We start from the raw sequence: 18429 nt of genomic DNA on the forward strand, positions 1-18429 counted from the left end.
TCTTTTGCAGAGATAAGTTGTTTTTTTTTTTTTTAAGTTTTTAAAATTTATTTTGAGAGAGAATGATGGGGTAGGGGCAGAGAGAGAGGGAGAGAGAATTCCAAGAAGGCTCCACACTGACACAGCACAGAGGCCGACATAAGGCTCGAACTCTTGAACTGTGAGACCATGACCTGAGCCAAAATCAAGAGTCAGATGCTTAACTGACAGAGCCACCCAGGCGCCCCTGCAGAGATAGGTTTTGAATTTAGATACTATTGCATGTGCCACACACTGTGCAGGTCAAACGAAACACATCTGTAAGCCACTTGTGGCCCAAGATGGTCATCTGAGGACCGCTGCACCAGGTCAGGATTGGAGGACCTGGCAGAGGGAGGTTATGGAGAGTATTTGGGAGTGTGATGAGAGAAAAGGTATTTAGGGAAAGACCATTGGGAACCATTATGAGTTCCTGAATCAAATGCGACTAGGGGTCCTGGACTTGTTAGGACTTATCTTCTAAGTCTTACCTTCATTCCCCCTCCCTCTCCTTCTCCAGGATGCCAGTGGCTCTGAGGAGAAGCGGAAAAGTGTGCTGGCTTCAACCACCAAGTGTGGGGTGGAGTTTTCTGAGCCTTCCTTAGCTGCCAAGCGAGCACGAGAGGACAGCGGGATGGTACCCCTCATCATCCCAGTGTCTGTGCCTGTGCGGACTGTGGACCCAACTGAGGCAGCCCAAGCTGGAGGTGTTGATGAGGATGGAAAGGGTCCCGAACAGAACCCCGCTGAACACAAGCCGTCAGTCATTGTCACCCGCAGGCGGTCCACCCGTATTCCTGGGGCTGATGCTCCAGCTCAGGTATGAGGGGGTTCCCCATGCAAACACCTATAGTATCTGTGTGCTCCTGGGGGCCTAGTACCCTATGGGAAAAAAGAGGTCATGGTAGTATAGGAGGGATTCAAGCAACCTGCGAGATACTGTTTATATTTTCCAAGCCAAACTTATGGATAAATGCACTTAGGGGAGACAATGAGACAGTTTTATACTTGAAATTGAGACTGCTTATGAAAATCTAGGATGTGTGAATCTCTTTCATTTTAGGTCAGCAAATTTTCACCTCTAATATGGGTCAGATTTTGTGCTAGGCATTGGGATATAGAGATGTTTACTTGTCCTGTCAATACAAACATATATATGTTGAAATCTAAGGTTGGGGTTTTATCTATTTTAGTTTTTTGTCAGTATTTGTTTTACACATTTTGATGCAATGCATACTCATTTAGAAGTGGATTAGACACTTCATCATTATGGAATGTTTCTTTTTATCTTTACTAATCTTTTTGCATCTTTTTTTTATTAAGAAGAATTTTTTTTTAATGTTTATTCATGTTTTGAGAGACAGAGACAGAGCGTGAGCAGGGGAGGGGCAGAGAGAGAGGGAGACACAGAATCTGAAGCAGGCTCCAGGCTCTGAGCTGTCAGCACAGAGCCCGACACAGGGCTTGAACTCACTAACTGCAAGATCATGACCTGATCCGAAGTCGGACACCTAACCAACTGAGCCACCCGGGCGCCCTGTTGCCTCTTTTTTTTTTAGTGTTTATTTATTTTGGAGAGAGAGAGAGAGAGAGAGCATGTGCATGAGTGGAGGAGGGGCAGAGAGAGAGGGAGACAGAGGATCCATAGGAGGCACTGTGCTGACAGCAGAAAGCCCAATGTGGGACTTGAACTCACAAACTGTGAGATCGTGACCTGAGCCGAAGTCGGACGCTTAACCGACTGAGCCACCCAGGTGCCCCTCTTTTTGCCTCTTAAAATCTACTTTGTGAAATATTTTATTTTATTTCATTCCATTTCAAGAGAGAAAGAGAGAGCATGAGTGGGGGGAAGGGGTGGGGGGGCAGAGAGAGAGGGACAGAGAATCTCAAGCAGCCTCCGAGTTCAAAACATGGAGCTCGATCCCACCAACCATGAGATCATGACCTGAGCCCAAACCAAGGGCTGGATGCTTAACTGACTGAGCCACCCAGCTGCTCCTACTTTGTGAAATATTTAGATTTCTTTTGGTTAGTGTTGTGGGGAGGAAGATGCGATGTGTATCTTTTCCATCTTTTTACTTTTAGCCCTTAAGGTGTATCTTTCAAGTGGCATATAATTGGTGTTTGTTATTACCTGTTCTAACAACTTTTGTCTTTTAGAGCATTGATACAGTTTACATTTAATGCAATTACTGATATACTTGGGTTTAAATCTGCCCTCTACTGTTTGCTATTTATTCCATATTGCCTCTTCTGTTCTTCGCTACCTCTCCTTTCTCCCACTTTGGATTGATTGGGTTTGTCATTCCATTTCCCCCCTTTACTGATATATTATTTATATACTTGTTTATTCCTTATTCTTATTTATTTACTTAATTATTACTCCTTTAGTAATTACCCAAGCAGCCTTTCTTACCTGGATTAATTGGAGGGAACTAAGCCCCACAATAAGGAATTTGAGTGACTAGTTTTGCAGTTCACTGGAGGATGGCACATAGCTCGTACCCTTTCTAGATGCACAGGCAAGAAGCTAAGTCATTACATACCGTGAAAACTTACATTAGGCCTTAATTCTCTGGTTGAGAAGAGCTACTAGAGAGTAAAATATGCATTCTTGGCTTATTGAAATCTAATGTAAATTCATATTTTACCTCTTCTAGAACAAGGCAAAGTTCTTACAACACTTTAACTCTGTTTTCCACTAATCTCTCACTTATAGAATTATTAACATGTATTTTCATTCTCTAAATATTTTAACATCACCAGGATGGTATAACATCATCGTTTTTGTTAAGTTTTAAATTTTAATTCCAATATAGTTAACATACAGTGTTATATTAGCTTTAGGTATACAGTCTAGTGATTCAACAATTCTATACATTACTCAGTGATAACATTATTGTTTTGTTCAGTTGTTGTCCATTTTAGCCTGAAAGACTTACTGTATGTATTTGTTGTTTTTCATTTCTTCTCATATCTCCAGGCTTCTATCTCAGATCATTTATGTGCTGCTTGAAGAATATTCCTTAGTATTTCCTTTAGTGCAAGTCTGTTAATGATGAAATTTATTAGTCTTTGATTGTCTGAACATGTTTTTATTTCTTCATTTTTGAAGCTGGGTAGAGAATTCTGTTGTTGGTACTTATTTTTCTCTTAGCACTAAAAGGATATGTCATTCTATAGTCTTCAGACTTCCATTGTAGTTACGGTGTTGGGAAATCACCATTAGCCATATTGTTGCTTCTTTGAATTTAAGCCTTTTTTTTTTTTTTTAAGTTTTTAAACGTTTATTTATTTTGGAGAGACAGAGTGCAAGTGGGGGAGGTGCGGAGGCAGAGGGAGACACAGAATCCAAAGCAGGCTCCAGGCTCTGAGCTGTGAGCACAGAGCCTGATGTGGGGCTTGAACTCACCAACCATGAGATCATGACCTGAGCCAAAGTTGGATGGTTAACCAACTGAGCCACCCAGGTGCTCCAAGCTTTTTTTTTTTTTTTTTTTTTTTTTTTTTTTTATCTTGTTGCTTTTAAACTTTTTTTTTTTTTTTTGGTCATTGGTTTTCACCAGTTTTTGCTGTTATACCTATTGGTTTTCTTTGTATTTATCCTGTTTAGAATTTGTAGTCTTCCTTAAATATTTCTTCTGTCCTATTTCCTCTCTTCTCTCCTTCTGGGACTCTAGTTACACATTTGTAAGAGTTCTTTACCATATCCCCTATTTTGTCTCTTATGCACTTATCTGTGTTTTCCATTTTTCTCTTAGTCTGGACTATCTTTTAGTTTACCTATTCTCTCTTTAGCTGTATCTAATATGTTGTTAAGCCAACTCACTGAGTTCTTATTTCTAGTTATTTTTTTTCAGTTACTGAATTTCTATTTGGTTCATTTTTAGAGTTTCTAATTCTTTGATGAAAACTTCAACCTTTTATTTTATTGCATAACCTAAGCATAGTTTTCTTAAAGTTTATGTCTGATAACTCCATTAATGGGATCCCATGGGTCTCTTTCTGTTACATTACTTCTTGTTTTTAAGTCACATTTTGTTCTGTTGTGTATCTGGCTACTTTTAATTGCATGTCAGACATATATGAAAAATTGTTGAAGTAATTAAAGACTCTGGATGTTTTTCTTGTCTTCCAGAGAGGACTTATCTTTGCATCTGACAGGTAGCAAAGGGCATTAGCAATCCTGAATTATTTTAATTTAATCAGAGATTGAAATGAGATGATTTTAAGTTGGGCATTATTCCACATGTGGACTAATCTATTTCTGATTCACCTTTGTTCTGAGGATATAGCCCTTTGGAGTCCCAATCCAAAGCCTGGGGGATTATCAGGCTCTCCTTCCCTGGCAAGCCCTAAACTCCATTTAGTTGCTCAGCTTCCCACTTACCTCTTCCAGTAATGCACCCACCTCTAGGGAAAGCACAACTCCAGATGCTGGGCTCACTTTTTCACTTTCTTTCATTTCCTGTATCTTGGCTCTTCAGGTCTTTGACAACTTATTTGCCCTCTGATACCTTCAAAAATGTGGTTTTTATATTGAGCCTGAATTTTCTAGTTATTCTCAGCCGGAGAGTTAGCCTGTGATTCTGTCCTCTGTAACAAAAAGGGGAGCTTTAAGGTTATCATGAGCAGCACAGTCTCTACTCTCTGGGGTCTTATTCTCTGGTTGTGATAGAGGTTGGAGGCTAGAGACCTCAGTTTATCCTGAGGATGGCAGGAAGGAGCCTGAACAACTACACAGCTCAACATACCCATTTCATAGTTGAGGAAATAGGTCCAGAGAAGGCCAGAGACTTACCTATGTTTATACAGCCAAGTAATGACAGAGGTAGCCCTGGAATTTGGATCTCCTGCAACTCCCGCCTGTGAGCACTTACACTACACCAGGCTTAGGAAGATGTTTATTTTTTTGGTTACTTTTTTTATTTAGTTATTTGTTTTTCCTTGTACTATAGATATTTCAATCTTGCACAAAAGTATAGGGAATGGTAAATTGAACCTAAATATTTAGCCATCACCCAGCTTTCATGGTTTTCAAAATATAGCCAAATCATTTTTTATTTGTATCTCTACTTTTCCTTACCACTGGTTTTTTTTTTTTTTTTGAAGCAAATCCCAAACATCATATCATTAAGTTCATAAATATTTAGGTTTATATCTGAAGTACATTATATATAAGATTCCTTCCTTTTTTCCTTCCTTCCTTTAACATAGCCTCAATATTATCACACCTAAAAAAAAATGAATACAAAAAATATTGTCAAATATTCAAAATAGTTTAATTCCATTTCCCTTATTACAAAATTACAAATCATTACGGCTAACTGAGTTCATATTGGATTTCTTGTCTAACAAGTTTGGGGCCTTTGGTTCCACTGCATTTTTTTCTGTGCAATCATCTTGTTCCCCTAAGGGAGAAAGAATGAAAAATTTCATTTCTTCCTAGTCTATAGAAAAGGAAAGAGGGCACAAATGGGTAAAGGACATGGCCAAGACCTCATGGACAGTCAGTGCCCTCTGCTGAAAGGTGTTGTGGGAGCTGGACACGGGGAGAGGGGGAAAGCCTACTCTTCACAGGTCTACTTAGTCAGTATGGCCAACCTCACCTGTGGGCCAGCTCTGTACTCAGGGAGATGACCTGGATATTGCTCACGCTCATAGGGTTCCATTCTCTTTTGAGAGGATAGGGCTGGAGCAGAGAAAGGCCTCTCTTCCCTTACAGCTCTACCCTCTATTCTACATGGAGACCCATGAGGCGTATCGAGCAGGGAGAAGTATAAGCTAGGAGGGCTAATCTTTGACAGCATAAGTAGGCTGGTCTGTTATCGTAGGACTAATTTTATGAGAAAAAGTGCTGCAAGGACAGGACTGTCTTCTTCCTTTTGTGGTCCCATGCCCAGCTCAGGTCTTGACACATAGTAGGGACCTCCATCTAATATACAGCTTGATAGCAGCCAGTATTTATTGAATAATTACTACATGTCAGTTACTGTTCTCAGTGATTTCCACATATTAATTCATTTAGTCCTCATAGCTAATCCATTTGGTAGGTACTTACTATTCCCATGTTAAAAATGATGATGCACAGAGAAGTTAAGACATTTTAAGTGATAAGTAAAGGGGGTAGAGCCCATTCTAAGCAGTCTAGCTGCAGAGCCTGGGCCCTTAACTACTACAGTTCTCTGTCCAATAGCATACTTCACATTAGGTATTGGGAACTATGGCCTGTGGGCCATATCCAGATGTAAGAATAGATTTTACTTGGGGCGCCTGGGTGGCGCAGTCGGTTAAGCGTCCGACTTCAGCCAGGTCACGATCTCGCGGTCCGGGAGTTCGAGCCCCGCGTCAGGCTCTGGGCTGATGGCTCAGAGCCTGGAGCCTGTTTCCGATTCTGTGTCTCCCTCTCTCTCTGCCCCTCCCCCGTTCATGCTCTGTCTCTCTCTGTCCCAAAAATAAATAAACGTTGAAAAAAAAAAATTAAAAAAAAAAAAAAAAAGAATAGATTTTTACCTTGTATCTTTTTTTTTTTTTAACATTTTAAAAGGATTATTTAAAAAGAGTGGGGAAGAGGAGAAGAAGAATATGTAACAGAGACTGGGTGCAGCCCACAAAGCCTACATTTATTATCTGTCCCTTTACAGAAACAGTTTGCTGACCCCTGCCCTAGTGGAGACAGTAAGAAGGGTTTTTGGACCTGTTCCCTGTCTCAGGCTTGCGTTGGTGGGTGTGGTGGGCAGGCTAAGTTCGAAAGGTGAGACTGACCAGCAGTAGTCAAGACTTCAGTTTTCCGAGCACATAAGAGTCTGAGCTATCTTGGTTCTGTTTCCTTCTCCAGGCTGATGACATGAATGTCAAGTTGGAAGGGGAACCTTCAGTGCGGAAACCAAAGCAGCGGCCACGGCCTGAGCCCCTGATCATCCCTACCAAGGCGGGCACTTTCATTGCCCCTCCCGTCTACTCCAACATCACCCCATACCAGAGCCACCTGCGCTCTCCTGTCCGCCTAGCTGACCACCCCTCTGAGCGGAGTTTTGAGCTACCCCCCTACACCCCTCCCCCAATCCTCAGTCCTGTGCGGGAAGGCTCCGGCCTCTATTTCAATGCCATCATGTCAACCAGCAGTATCCCAGCCCCTCCTCCCATCACGCCAAAGAGTGCCCATCGCACCCTGCTCCGGTCTAGTGAGTGACCCACCCTCAGGGGCCATGGGGGCAGGGAATGTGGGGAGGGAGGGCAATGGGCAGGAACGAGACTCTGACGATAAGGCTGCTGGGGATTGGCTGGAACACTGGGAAAAGGGGCTCCACTGTCTCTTCTCTGAGAGAGAAAAGGTGGTTGTCTTGGTTCAAGAACAGGCAGGGATGGGGTAGGGGGTATCAGCCCAATTGCTTGGGTTCAAATCCCAATTCTACAATTTACTGTTATGTTCCCTGTGGAAGTCATTGAAACTCTCTGGGCTTCAGTTTCTTTAGTATTTAATTGAGGATATTAGTAGTACTTGGTTGTTGGTGAAATTGCCAATTTAATCTATTTCTGGATCCACAAATAGCAGTTTCCTATGTTCAACCTGATAGCCAACTCACGGGGTTGTGGTGAGGTTCAGAGGCAGCAACAAACGTAAAGCACTTAAAACACCATGCCTGACGCATCATGTTTGCTCTTAATATTATGTGGTAGATCCTGCCTCCTGGGGCTCTTAAATAGTTGTTTTGGCCAAGAGCAGACATTTTGGCTGGCCCGGGTGGTGAACTGTTGAAAAATGTGGGCCACTCCACAAAAAGATCCATTTCCTTTGAAAAATGGGATAATCTTATCTCGTAGTGTGGTGGAGGATTAAGTGGGAGTAAACACCTCCAGAGGTAGTAGAACAAGGGTGAAGCCTCCCATCACTAGATTACCCTTTGACCCTGACCTCCCATGCTCTAGCTCTCTGGTGCCCCCTGGTGTCTGTGGGTGAGAAATGGCTCACTCTGGGCTGGCTGGCTGGCCTTCCATTCCACCCTCCCACGTACCTTCCAAGCTTCTCTCCGTGCCTGGGTTGCGCAGGAAGAAATCACTGTAGAGACCAGACTGGCAACAAAGAGAGGCCTGTCCATCCATGAGCATTTATCGAGTACCTGGGTGTAAAGCATTGAACTGGGTCCTGTGAAGGCTCCAGTAGTGTATGGGACAGCACCGGTCTGTCAGTTCTAAAGAGAGTACAGGGTCATTAGGGAGTTGACATGGAAACCTGGGAGACAGAAAAGCAGAGGTTCTGGGCACAGTGGGATCAACAGCCAGTGAGTGAGGGAGACCCTAACCTCCAAAGCCTGCAGAGCCTACTAGCCTGGGGTGGTGAGAAAGCCTCCAGGAGAGGGTGGGGCTAGAGCTAAGAGCTTGAACTAGGAAGGAGGTGGGGAGGGCACACTCGGCACCGGAATGAGTGGTGGAAAGGCCTGGAGGTAGGACCGTGCAGGAAGAGCGAGGAGCCATGAGTAAGCAGTCAGCTAGGTTCCAGGGTCCGGGCAAGGGGGTGGTGGGAGGCATAGATGAAAGGGGAGCTGCATGAGTGAGCCGAGCTGAGGAGTTGCAAGTTGCAAAGGGGGGGAGGTCAGCAAAGGTTTTTGGAGCAAGGGAGTGCCTCCATGTGGGGCACTAAGATTAGTTCAGGAGAAACTGAGGCAGAGAATCCAGCATGGAAGTGAGGAGATATAAACAGGGTTCTCCTTCACTGCCTTGCTAGTGTGCCAAACGTTTCAGCTTCTTTACTAGAGCAAGCATAGTTTAATGTTGGAGCTAATTCTGTAGTATGGGAGCTCCTGGGGCAGGGACCCAGCTTTGGGTGGTGGTGGTAGTAGTAGTAGTAGTAGCTAATATTTATTGAGGGCGAGGCTTTGTGCATGATTTCATTCAGTCCTCGCATTAACCCTAGGAGGTAGGTAGTAATAGCCCCTTGCAGCAGGTGTGAAAACAGAAGCACCCACGTGCTTGGCAAAGTCACAGTTAGTCGTCACAGTTGCAGGCTGAGGAGCCAGGATTCACCGTGCCTGATTTCCAAGTACGAGTCTCTGTGAGTCACTGCCATGGCTCTTGTGCAAACAGAGCAGCCATGTAGGGTGGGGTGGGGGAGGGGCGGCTTGCTGAAGGCAGGAGGGTGCCGTTCACCGATGTGCCTTTTGTCCCATAGATAGCGCTGAAGTCACCCCACCTGTCCTCTCTGTGATGGGGGAGGCCACCCCAGTGAGCATCGAGCCGTAAGTGCAGCCCTTCCTCTGGCCTATGGTACGAGGGTGGCCGATGGGGTCCAGTGCACGCAGGCCCTGTGAGGAAGAGGAGGGTTGTGTGGGGCCCACGGAGGGCTGAACAGCCTCTGAGATTCTGCAACTGGCTCTGGGCTTTACTGTCCCCACCCTAAAGGAAAGGACCAGCTCGGTTTGAATTTGCCTCTGAGTATCGGCAGGGCAGTCCAAGAGACTCTTTCCCTATCTGTAAACTTGGAGCTTCTCCCCTTTCCAACCTCTGGGCCTTGTCTTTCTGGCACTACCAGGTCCCGTTTGCCAGGCTGTTCTCACGGAAGCCAAATTCCTTACACTCAGTTGAGGTCTTGCTGTGCTCAGCGTCTGCGGACTACCCCCTCCATCTTCTCCCATCCCAGAGAGAAAGATTCCCTGTGCCCGCGAGGTGAGGCCTCACTCCCTGCCCTTTCCACCCCTGCAGACGGATCAACGTGGGCTCCCGGTTCCAAGCGGAAATCCCCTCCATAAGGGATCGTGCTCTGGCAGCTGCAGACCCCCACAAGGCCGACTTGGTGTGGCAGCCGTGGGAGGACCTAGAGAGCAGCCGGGAGAAGCAGAGGCAAGGTGAGAGGGGGCCTGCACCAGCAAGTGAAGGTGGGCTGTTGGACAGGTGGGTGGGTTAGGCCCTGAACGAGATTTCTTCTCCTCCTCTCCCACGCTTGCTCCAGTGGAAGACCTGTTGACAGCCGCCTGCTCCAGTATTTTCCCTGGAGCTGGCACCAACCAGGAGCTGGCCCTGCACTGTCTGCATGAGTCCAGGGGAGACATCCTGGTGAGACGATGGCCCTGGTGGGGGGAGGGACCCTGAGGGAGGCTGGCATGGATCCATGTCTGCTGCCCAGGAGCCAGGGCTGCTGGCCTACTGATTGGAGGCAGGCAGGAGGGTCTGACCAGGTTGGGGGTTGTAGGGGTTCCACCGAAGGTAGTCGTAGTTCCAAACTCCAGACTTTGCTGCACAGGGTCCTCTTGTCTACCCTAGTCCCTGATTCTGGGTCAGTGGGTCCCCGCCCTCAGAAAGGCTGTCACTGAGGCCTTTTTCCACCTATGGTTGTCTGTCCTGGGGGCCACATGTTCTCTCTTAAGAGGCCCTTGGCCTGGTTCCTGAGCAGCTCCACCCTCCGTGATCTTGCCATCCTGCCAAACCTCTTGCCCCTCAGCGGTTACGCAGGGTAAAAATAAGTGCCCACCTTACTACTCAGAGGGTTGAAGAGGCCTTCTGAATTGTGCCTGGCACCTAGGAGGCTCAGCCTACCACTGAGACCCCTGCAGGGCACTGACCTTTTCCTCACTTCCCCTTCAGGAAACGCTGAATAAGCTGCTACTGAAGAAGCCCCTGCGGCCCCATAACCACCCACTGGCAACTTATCACTACACAGGTGAGCCTGGGACCTGGAGCCTCAAGGTCTCCAGCATCAGCGGGGCCCAGCTTGGTGCTGAGTCACAGCCCTGGATGGGGGTGAGGAGGTCGGGGGCAGATAAGCCAAGAGCCGGAGTGAAAGAACTGACACCAAAGATGGGGTAGTTCTCAAGGGGCTTCCTGTGCCCTGAAGGGGCAGAGAGAAAGGCGTGGGCAGGTGGGAGCCCATGAAGGCAAAAAAGTCCATGGCAAGGTGCAAGGGACAGGAATCTGGGGAGTGCCATCCCAATTGGCATCCGGTGCTTGGAACTTAGACAACCCCTGGAGTGCCATGTCCCATCCTGGGCACTGTGCTTTTAAAGGGACAGTGACCAAATGGCATAATCACAGCAGCCACCGATCCCTGTTGAGTGGTACCTCTTGTGTGTGCCAGGCAGAGCAGCAAGGGTTCCACGTGCATTATCTCCTTGAGTCTGCACCACAACTGGTGAGGTGGCTTGTGTGACCAGGTCCCAGTTCCCAAGTGAGGTGATTGAGGCTCAGAGGCTAGTAAGTGGCGGAAGCAGAAATATGGATCCAGCTCTGAATGGCTGCAGAGACCGTGGACGGATGACTTCACACTTTTCTGCTGGTCACTCGCAGTCCCATCCACCTCACTAACCCTGGCTCCCGCTTTGCCTTACAGGTTCTGACCAGTGGAAGATGGCTGAGAGGAAGCTGTTCAACAAGGGCATTGCCATCTATAAGAAGGATTTCTTCCTGGTGCAGCAGCTGGTGAGCTGGGGCTCTGTTTCAGGCGCAAGAGGCAGCCAGGGGCCCGCTGTGTGATTTGGGGCTCCCTCTGCCGGTGGTGGCCCTGCAGTCTCTCTGAAAAAAACAGTCAGGTTAATGCCACTAAGTATTGTCGGAGAGAATTTTCTAAACAAAACAAGGGGAGAAGATTGGGCCTTTCCTCCCCTTGGTTCCGAGCCTTCTTCCCTCATGTTAAGGTAGTATGGCCATGCTGGGGGTGGGGGTGGGGAGTGGGGGGTGGTCTCAGAAGGAGGCCTGAGTGGGCAGACCCAGTGGTGTCAGACTTCAGAGAGTGACTTGCCTGAGGCAGAACAGGAAGAGAAGGAAGGCTGTAGACTGAGGTGAGCCATTTCCCAGGGGGCTGGAGTACTTCAAAAGCCACAATCAGTATGTAGAGGAGAGGTCACCCTAAGATGAGGGGAACTGAGAGCCAACAAGTGACTGTATAACAGACCGGGCTGGGGGAGGGGGGGAGCCCACTGCCTTCTTCCTGTCAGACCCAGGGCTTCCTTCCAGTAACTCAGCTGACCGAGCAGAGGAGGCCAAGTTGACTTTTCCTAGATTGAATTTATCTTGCCTCTCCCCATGTTTTTCTGGGAGAAGATTGTTTTGCTAATCCAAGGACCTGCATCTTTCCAGCAGCCCTGTCTCATAAAATCTCAGCTGTACAGACCACCGAGGGAATGGGGTTTCCAAGAATGTGCTCTTTCCTCCTGGAATTGTAGATTGTGTCAGGACAGCTCTGGGGACTGGGCAAAGTGCGGATGAATTCTTCTACAAGGGCCCTGTTGTGAGGACAGTCATTTGCTGGGTTTCAGTAACATTCCATTCCCTGATTGGGCAATATTTCTGCGAAGTACCCGCCTGTGAAATTCACTGTGGTGCCCCTAACGCCTTAATGAAAAGAGCAGACTGTTAGTCACACAGATGATCAGAGAGAATTGACAACAAAAGTGTAAACAGGATCTAATTAGTAAATCTGTGACTTGGCCATTCCTGTGAGATACAGCGTATCTGTTTTCTCCTCAGGCGCAGAGAACTCACTGACCCCTTGGGCTCTGTAGACAGACTTCCCAGCTCCCACTGCAGCCCAGCAGTTGGCAGAGCAGTCTGAGAGCCTGGGGGAGAAAGGGCAGAGTCAGAGCAAAGAGCCTCTGTGTGTGGGAAATCTGTCCGGAAACTAAACCCAGTAGCCAGATGGATTTGTGAAACGGGAGCACTAGGATTTCAGATCTTGGGAGGCCCTTGGAAGTCATCTTACTCGTGAAGAGACTTGCCTGAGGTCACACAGTCATTTAGTGGCAGAGTTAGGAGTGAGACTTAGGCCTTCTGCTTCCTTTTCAGGTTTTTCCAGAGCTTTCTTGTTAGTCTCCCTTGAGTGCCTCTCTGATTTAGGACAATTTAACATTCTTCTATCCTTACTTGTCAGTTGCTGTTCCCTGGGAGGAATGACAGTGTTGCCCAGGTTGATGAAGGGAGTCTGTGTTGCCGGGTGTGGGCTGGCTCTGAATGGGGATGGTGTCCAGACTTTTTCACCCTTAACTGTTTACTTTGAAAAATTTGAAACTTACAGAAAAATTGAAAGCATAGTACAGTAAACACCCACGCATTCCTCATTTAGATTTACCAATTGTTAACATTGGTCACACTTGCTTTCCCTCTTTCTCTGTCTATACTTAAATTTATATACACGCTTATTTCATTTCTCTGTGTTTTAACTAGTCATTAAAAGTAAGTTACAAGTGGTCCCTAGGTGGCTCAGTCGGTTGAGCATCCAACTCTTTTTTTTTTTTTAATGTTTATTTATTTATTTTGAGAGAGCAAGAGCAGGGAAGGGGCAGAGAGAGAGAGACAGAATCCCAAGCAGGTTCTGCATTGTCAGTGCAGAACCTGATGGGGGGCTCGAATCCATGAACTGTGAGATCATGACCTGAGCCAAAACCACGAGTTGAATGCTTAATCCATTGAGCCACCAGGGTGCCCCAAGTGACAAACTCTTGATTTCGGCTCAGGTTATGATCCCAGAATCTTGGATTGAGACCCATGTTGGGCTACGTGCTCAGCATGACGCCTGCTTGAGATTCTCTCTCGCCGCCCCCCCCTTCCCTATACCCCTCTCCCCTGCTCATGCTCTCTTAAAAAAAATTTTTTTTAAAGGTATGTTACAGACTTGATCCAAATATCTCTTAAAAACAAGGTTATATATTCTTGCAAAACCATAATACTATTATCATACCCAAGAAATTTAAACTAATAATATTCTCTAATATGCAATCCCTATTCAAATCTCCCCAATGGCTCCATGTGGTCCTTTTTGGCTTTTTTTTCCCCCTTCCTAATAGTGCTGAAGTGTTGTTTAATTGAATTAGTCAGTGGTTTGTTCAGAGAAGGCATTGGAGAAATGCTTGTATTTCTTGGGTTTCTTGGGTTTAGCATTTGGGGAGGAGGGGACATGCATGGATGGGAAAGGCTGGAGAATCTCCAGGCAGATGAGCTGAGCCAGGAACTCTGACCTCAGTTTTGGCTTCAAATCAGATCCAGACCAAGACCGTGGCCCAATGCGTGGAATTCTACTACACCTACAAGAAGCAGGTGAAAATTGGTCGCAACGGGACGCTAACCTTCGGGGATGTGGATACAAGTGACGAGAAGTCGGCCCAGGAAGAGGTTGAAGTGGATATTAAGGTGACTCCCTTCCCAGCCTCAGCTGCTTAGAGTCCTGACTGTGTCTGGAGCTGAGGGCTGAGTTGAGAGCCTGGGGCCAAGCTCTCTGGAAGCCCCTGGAGGGTAAAGAGAGCAAGGCAGTATCCCTGACAGCCCCAAGGAGCTGATGTCCTGGGCACTGGACCTAGCCCTTTAGGTCCCCCTGTCTGTCTGTCAGCGTCAAGGTAATAATACATTGTGTTGATGCAGAACATTGGGGAATTTTCCCACAATATCTGCATGAGCACTGACCTCCTGTCTTCTCATAGCACACCTCTAATACTGTTGCCCTAACTTGAGGCATTCTTGTACAACCATCATGAATGTGTTATCTCTGCATCCTACCACATGTCAACATTACTGTTTCTACGACATCCGCATACCACCTGGGCTACTACTTCATATTTTTCTTTAAGTCAACTCAGTTTTTACTCAGAAGCGAAATGTTATGTCCCAATCATAAACAGAAAACCAGTACTGTTTGCCGTAGAAGGCACTAGCAAAAGTAAATATATATGAGAGTCAGTGTTGTTAAATTCCAGGTAGATACTGTTACCTGCCAGGGCTCTGAGTCTCAGACCTGACCTTTGGTTAATTAAGTCTGGGGGCTTATTCTGGGGAGTGTGCGACTCTTGATCTTGAGCTCGTGAGTTCGAGCCCCACGTTCAGTGTAGAGATTACTTAAAAATAAAATCTTTAAGGGGCACCTGGATGGCTCAGTCAGTGAAGCATCCAGTTTAAGCTCAGGTTGTGATCTCGTGGTTTGTGAGTTCAAACCCCACGTCGGGCTCTGTGCTGACAGCTTGGAGCCTGGAACCTGCTTTGGATTCTGTGTCTCCCTCTCTCTCTGCCCCTCTCCTGCTTGCGCTCTCTCTCTCGCTCTCAAAAATAAATATTAAAAAAAATCTGAATCACACGAAAAATTATTAGGGAAGCATTAAATAGAGACAAGCAGAAGTTTCAAAAAAAATCTCTAAAAAATAATAATAAAGTCTGGAGAAGTATAAAAGACACATTTAGACCTAACTCAAAACTTTATGTTGGACGTAATCAGGATAGAAAAGAGAATGCTATTTAATTCTGTGTCCACATATCTATCTAACATCATGTTGGGGTTATAACTCCATACTTGCTGACATGCTGCATGAAGACAGGGAGTGGTTTGGTCCCTCTTTTACAGACGGGGAAGTGGGTGGAGTTCCCAGAAGCATTACAAAGACAGTTTAGAACTGGAGCGAAGGCTGCTCTCTGCCCCTCCAGACCACCTTGCCAAAGGATGTGTCTGTCTCTTGGACTGGCATGCTCCCTTCCTGCCCCGAGCTCAACCTCAAGTGCTCAGTCTCTTCCTGAGGGCTTTCAGGGCTCAAGACTCCCTCTTCTTTCCCAGGCCGACTATCTGGGGGAGGAGATAGAATTATGTAGTGCAGGAGGCTGGCTGGGCCAGGCCAGGCAAGCAGGATGAGCAGGGACTAGTCGTCCCCAGCTGGGTCAGAATCGGAGCAGTATGGCTGTGTAACTAGAGCTCCAGGCTCACTGCCCTCATTCTTATCCCCCATAGACTTCCCAGAAGTTCCCAAGGATGCCTCTTCCCAGAAGAGAGTCTCCAAGTGAAGAGAGGCTGGAGCCCAAGAGAGAAGCCAAGGAGCCCAGGAAGGAGGGGGAGGAGGAAGTGCCAGAGATCCAGGAGAAGGGAGAGCAGGAAGAGGGGCGAGAGCGAAGCCGGAGGGCAGCGGCTGTCAAAGCCACACAGACACTACAGGCCAATGAGTCGGTAAGTGTGACCTCCACTAGGGGAGCCCAGGGCCAGGAGGAGGGCTGGAGCTGGGCCTGGGGGTGAGGGAGGGAGGGCAGAACAGGAACATGGTGATGATGATCATCGCCATAATGGCAGGAAATGTACTAAGTACCTTATGTTATTAACTTATTTAATCCTCATAACCCTAATGTGGTAGGTACTGTCATCATTCCCATTTTACAGATGAGGAGATGGAGGCCCCTAGATAAGACAGCTGGTAGGTAGCCTGACTCCAAAATTCTGCTATTAAGTTTTTATACTATACTGCTTCTGTACCTGAGACTGAAGAAGAAGGCTTTGTGAAAACCCAAAAGGTGTGTGGGACGTGGCAGAAGCATCTATGAGTTGTAGCTGTGGCAGGCTCTCCATAAGAGAGCAGTGTCCCTGACAAGAATATCTGACAAGAATGAGCTGAAACATTGGGGTCTGGGTGGCTCAGTCAGTTAAGCTTTGGCTCAGGTCATGATCTAGTGGTTCGTGAGTTCCAGCCCCTTATTGGGCTCTGTGCTGTTGGTGTGGAGACTGCTTGGGATTCTCTCTCTTTCCCTTTCCCCCACTTGCATTCTCTCTCTCTCTCTCAAAATAAATAAACTTAAAAAAGGGGGGGGGGGGCTGAAACAATGAGAATAATAACAATGGCCCCTCTCATAGGTTCTCTGCAAAGTGCCTTCCTTTCCAGTATCTCATTAATTCCTCACAATAACCCCATAAAGTGTTAACCCCTACCTCAAAGATAGACGGAACTGAGCTCAGAGATGATATGTGACTTGCCTGAGTTCCTGCCTGCAGTCCTCGTAGTGAAGTCCTCTGTCCACCATATCATAGACCAAGAAACAAGACATACCACCAGAGGTGTTCCTTGTCAGGGAGATGTCCCCCCAAAGAGAGTAGGGATTACTATGAGAGCCTTACAGATTTTTTTGTGTGTTGTACACTTAGCCTTGCAGGAAGACTCCCGACTGTTTGCTCCCTTCTGAGCCTGGGCTGTGCTCTTTCTCCCAGAGCTGTGCTCTATGCGCAAGCTTCATCAAGTCCTGCTGACTTTCGGGAATACTTCCCTAGGAGGGTCAACCCCATGCACGTACTTATGACTCCTAGCGGCCATCTGAGGCTCCCCTAACCCAAGGCCTGTGATTCCTCCCAAGCACCTCTCCAGGTCTGTTCCAGGTGTCCTCCACTCTCCATCATCTGCTTGGCATTTCTCGTGGTGACTCATGCTGTCTGTCCCTTTCACTAGATTTCAAGCTCCCTGAGAGCAGGGGCTCCTGTCTGTCCCCTCTGTATTCCCAGCATATGGCACCGTCACATGGATTTGAATCGGATTTATGGAATTAAGGCATGAATGGATGGACTAAATGACTGAAGACGTGAAAACATTAATTGAGACACCAAGACCCCCTTCAGATAGATGCATGGAGACGTCTTCTGGCAGCTTGGGCTGTCCCACAGGATTACTGTACCAACAGCTTTGTAAAGATACAGTTGGCCAGGGGCGCCTGGGTGGCTCAGTTGGTTCAGCGTCTGACTTTGGGTCCGGTTATGATCTCGTGGCTCTTGAGTCTGAGCTGTGCATCCGGCTCTGTGCTGACAGCTCAGAGCCTGGAGTCTGCTTCAGGTTCCATGTCTCCCTCTCTCTGCCCCTCCCCAGCTTGTGCTGTCTCTCTCTCTCTCTCTCAAAAATAAATAAACATTAAAAAAAAAAAAAAAAGTTGGCCAAAGACCCAAATGGGCTGGCAAAAAGCAGTGAGTACCTTGTCACTGAAAGGATTCCAGCGGATTCTAGAGGACCGTTTGGCAGGAGCATCTGACCTTTAAGAGCCCTGTGTTCCTGAGATGCCAGAATTCAGGAACCTCTCTTCCCCAGATCTCTCACCTCTCCTTGTTTGATCCTCTCCAGGCCAATGACATCCTCATCCTCCGAAGCCATGAGTCTAACGCCCCTGGCTCTGCTGGTGGCCAAGCCTCAGAGAAGCCAAGAGAGGGGGCAGGGAAGTCACGGAGGGCACTACCTTTCTCGGAGAAGAAGAAAAAACCGGAGACATTTAACAAGACCCAGAATCAGGAGAACACTTTCCCTTGTAAAAAGTGTGGCAGGTAAGATGCTAGGCCCTGCCTCCCCTGGGACCCAGCAGGGTGGCCACGGCTGGGGGCCAGGAAGTGTGCTTTCCAGGGGAGCTTTCCGCGTTGTCATCTGATTGGCTCCGAGGGTTTCTAGGGCAGTGACGTCACTTGGCAGCTCTTAGAGGAGGGGGTGACAGCACTGGATCCGGAACCCTTCAGTTCCCTAGGTGGAGGGTGGAGCGGGCCGTGTGGCCCAAGCCAGTCAGGCGGGGCCGGACACCCGCCCGCCACACAGACGCACCCATGCACGGGCGCGCACACGCACACTGCCCAGACACACGCGCACCCGCACGCACGCTCTCTGGTCTGGTGGTCAGGGGGTGGGGGGTGGGGACGGCCCTCTTACTGGAGCCCCTCCTGCCCGG

At 47.5% G+C, this 18429-nt stretch overlaps 1 protein-coding gene across 3 annotated transcripts in view; it reads left to right on the forward strand.

Annotated features, from left to right (window-relative positions):
* MIDEAS (mitotic deacetylase associated SANT domain protein) overlaps window positions 1-18429 on the forward strand; it is a 68206-nt gene that overhangs the window by 46141 nt on the left and 3636 nt on the right. For all 3 annotated transcript variants that reach the window (XM_047079380.1, XM_047079382.1, XM_047079381.1), the window contains 10 exons: window positions 539-838; window positions 6857-7202; window positions 9188-9254; window positions 9718-9860; window positions 9965-10068; window positions 10597-10672; window positions 11339-11427; window positions 13981-14130; window positions 15707-15919; window positions 17841-18037. In XM_047079380.1, the coding sequence (XP_046935336.1) occupies window positions 539-838; window positions 6857-7202; window positions 9188-9254; window positions 9718-9860; window positions 9965-10068; window positions 10597-10672; window positions 11339-11427; window positions 13981-14130; window positions 15707-15919; window positions 17841-18037 (1685 nt within the window). The remainder of the gene's footprint in view (window positions 1-538; window positions 839-6856; window positions 7203-9187; window positions 9255-9717; window positions 9861-9964; window positions 10069-10596; window positions 10673-11338; window positions 11428-13980; window positions 14131-15706; window positions 15920-17840; window positions 18038-18429) is intronic.

The sequence above is a fragment of the Lynx rufus genome, unplaced genomic scaffold (genome assembly GCF_022079265.1).
Source record: "Lynx rufus isolate CCGP_SWC_20201006 ecotype Redwood Valley unplaced genomic scaffold, mLynRuf1.p SCAF_17, whole genome shotgun sequence".
NCBI classification, from domain to species: Eukaryota; Metazoa; Chordata; class Mammalia; order Carnivora; family Felidae; genus Lynx; species Lynx rufus.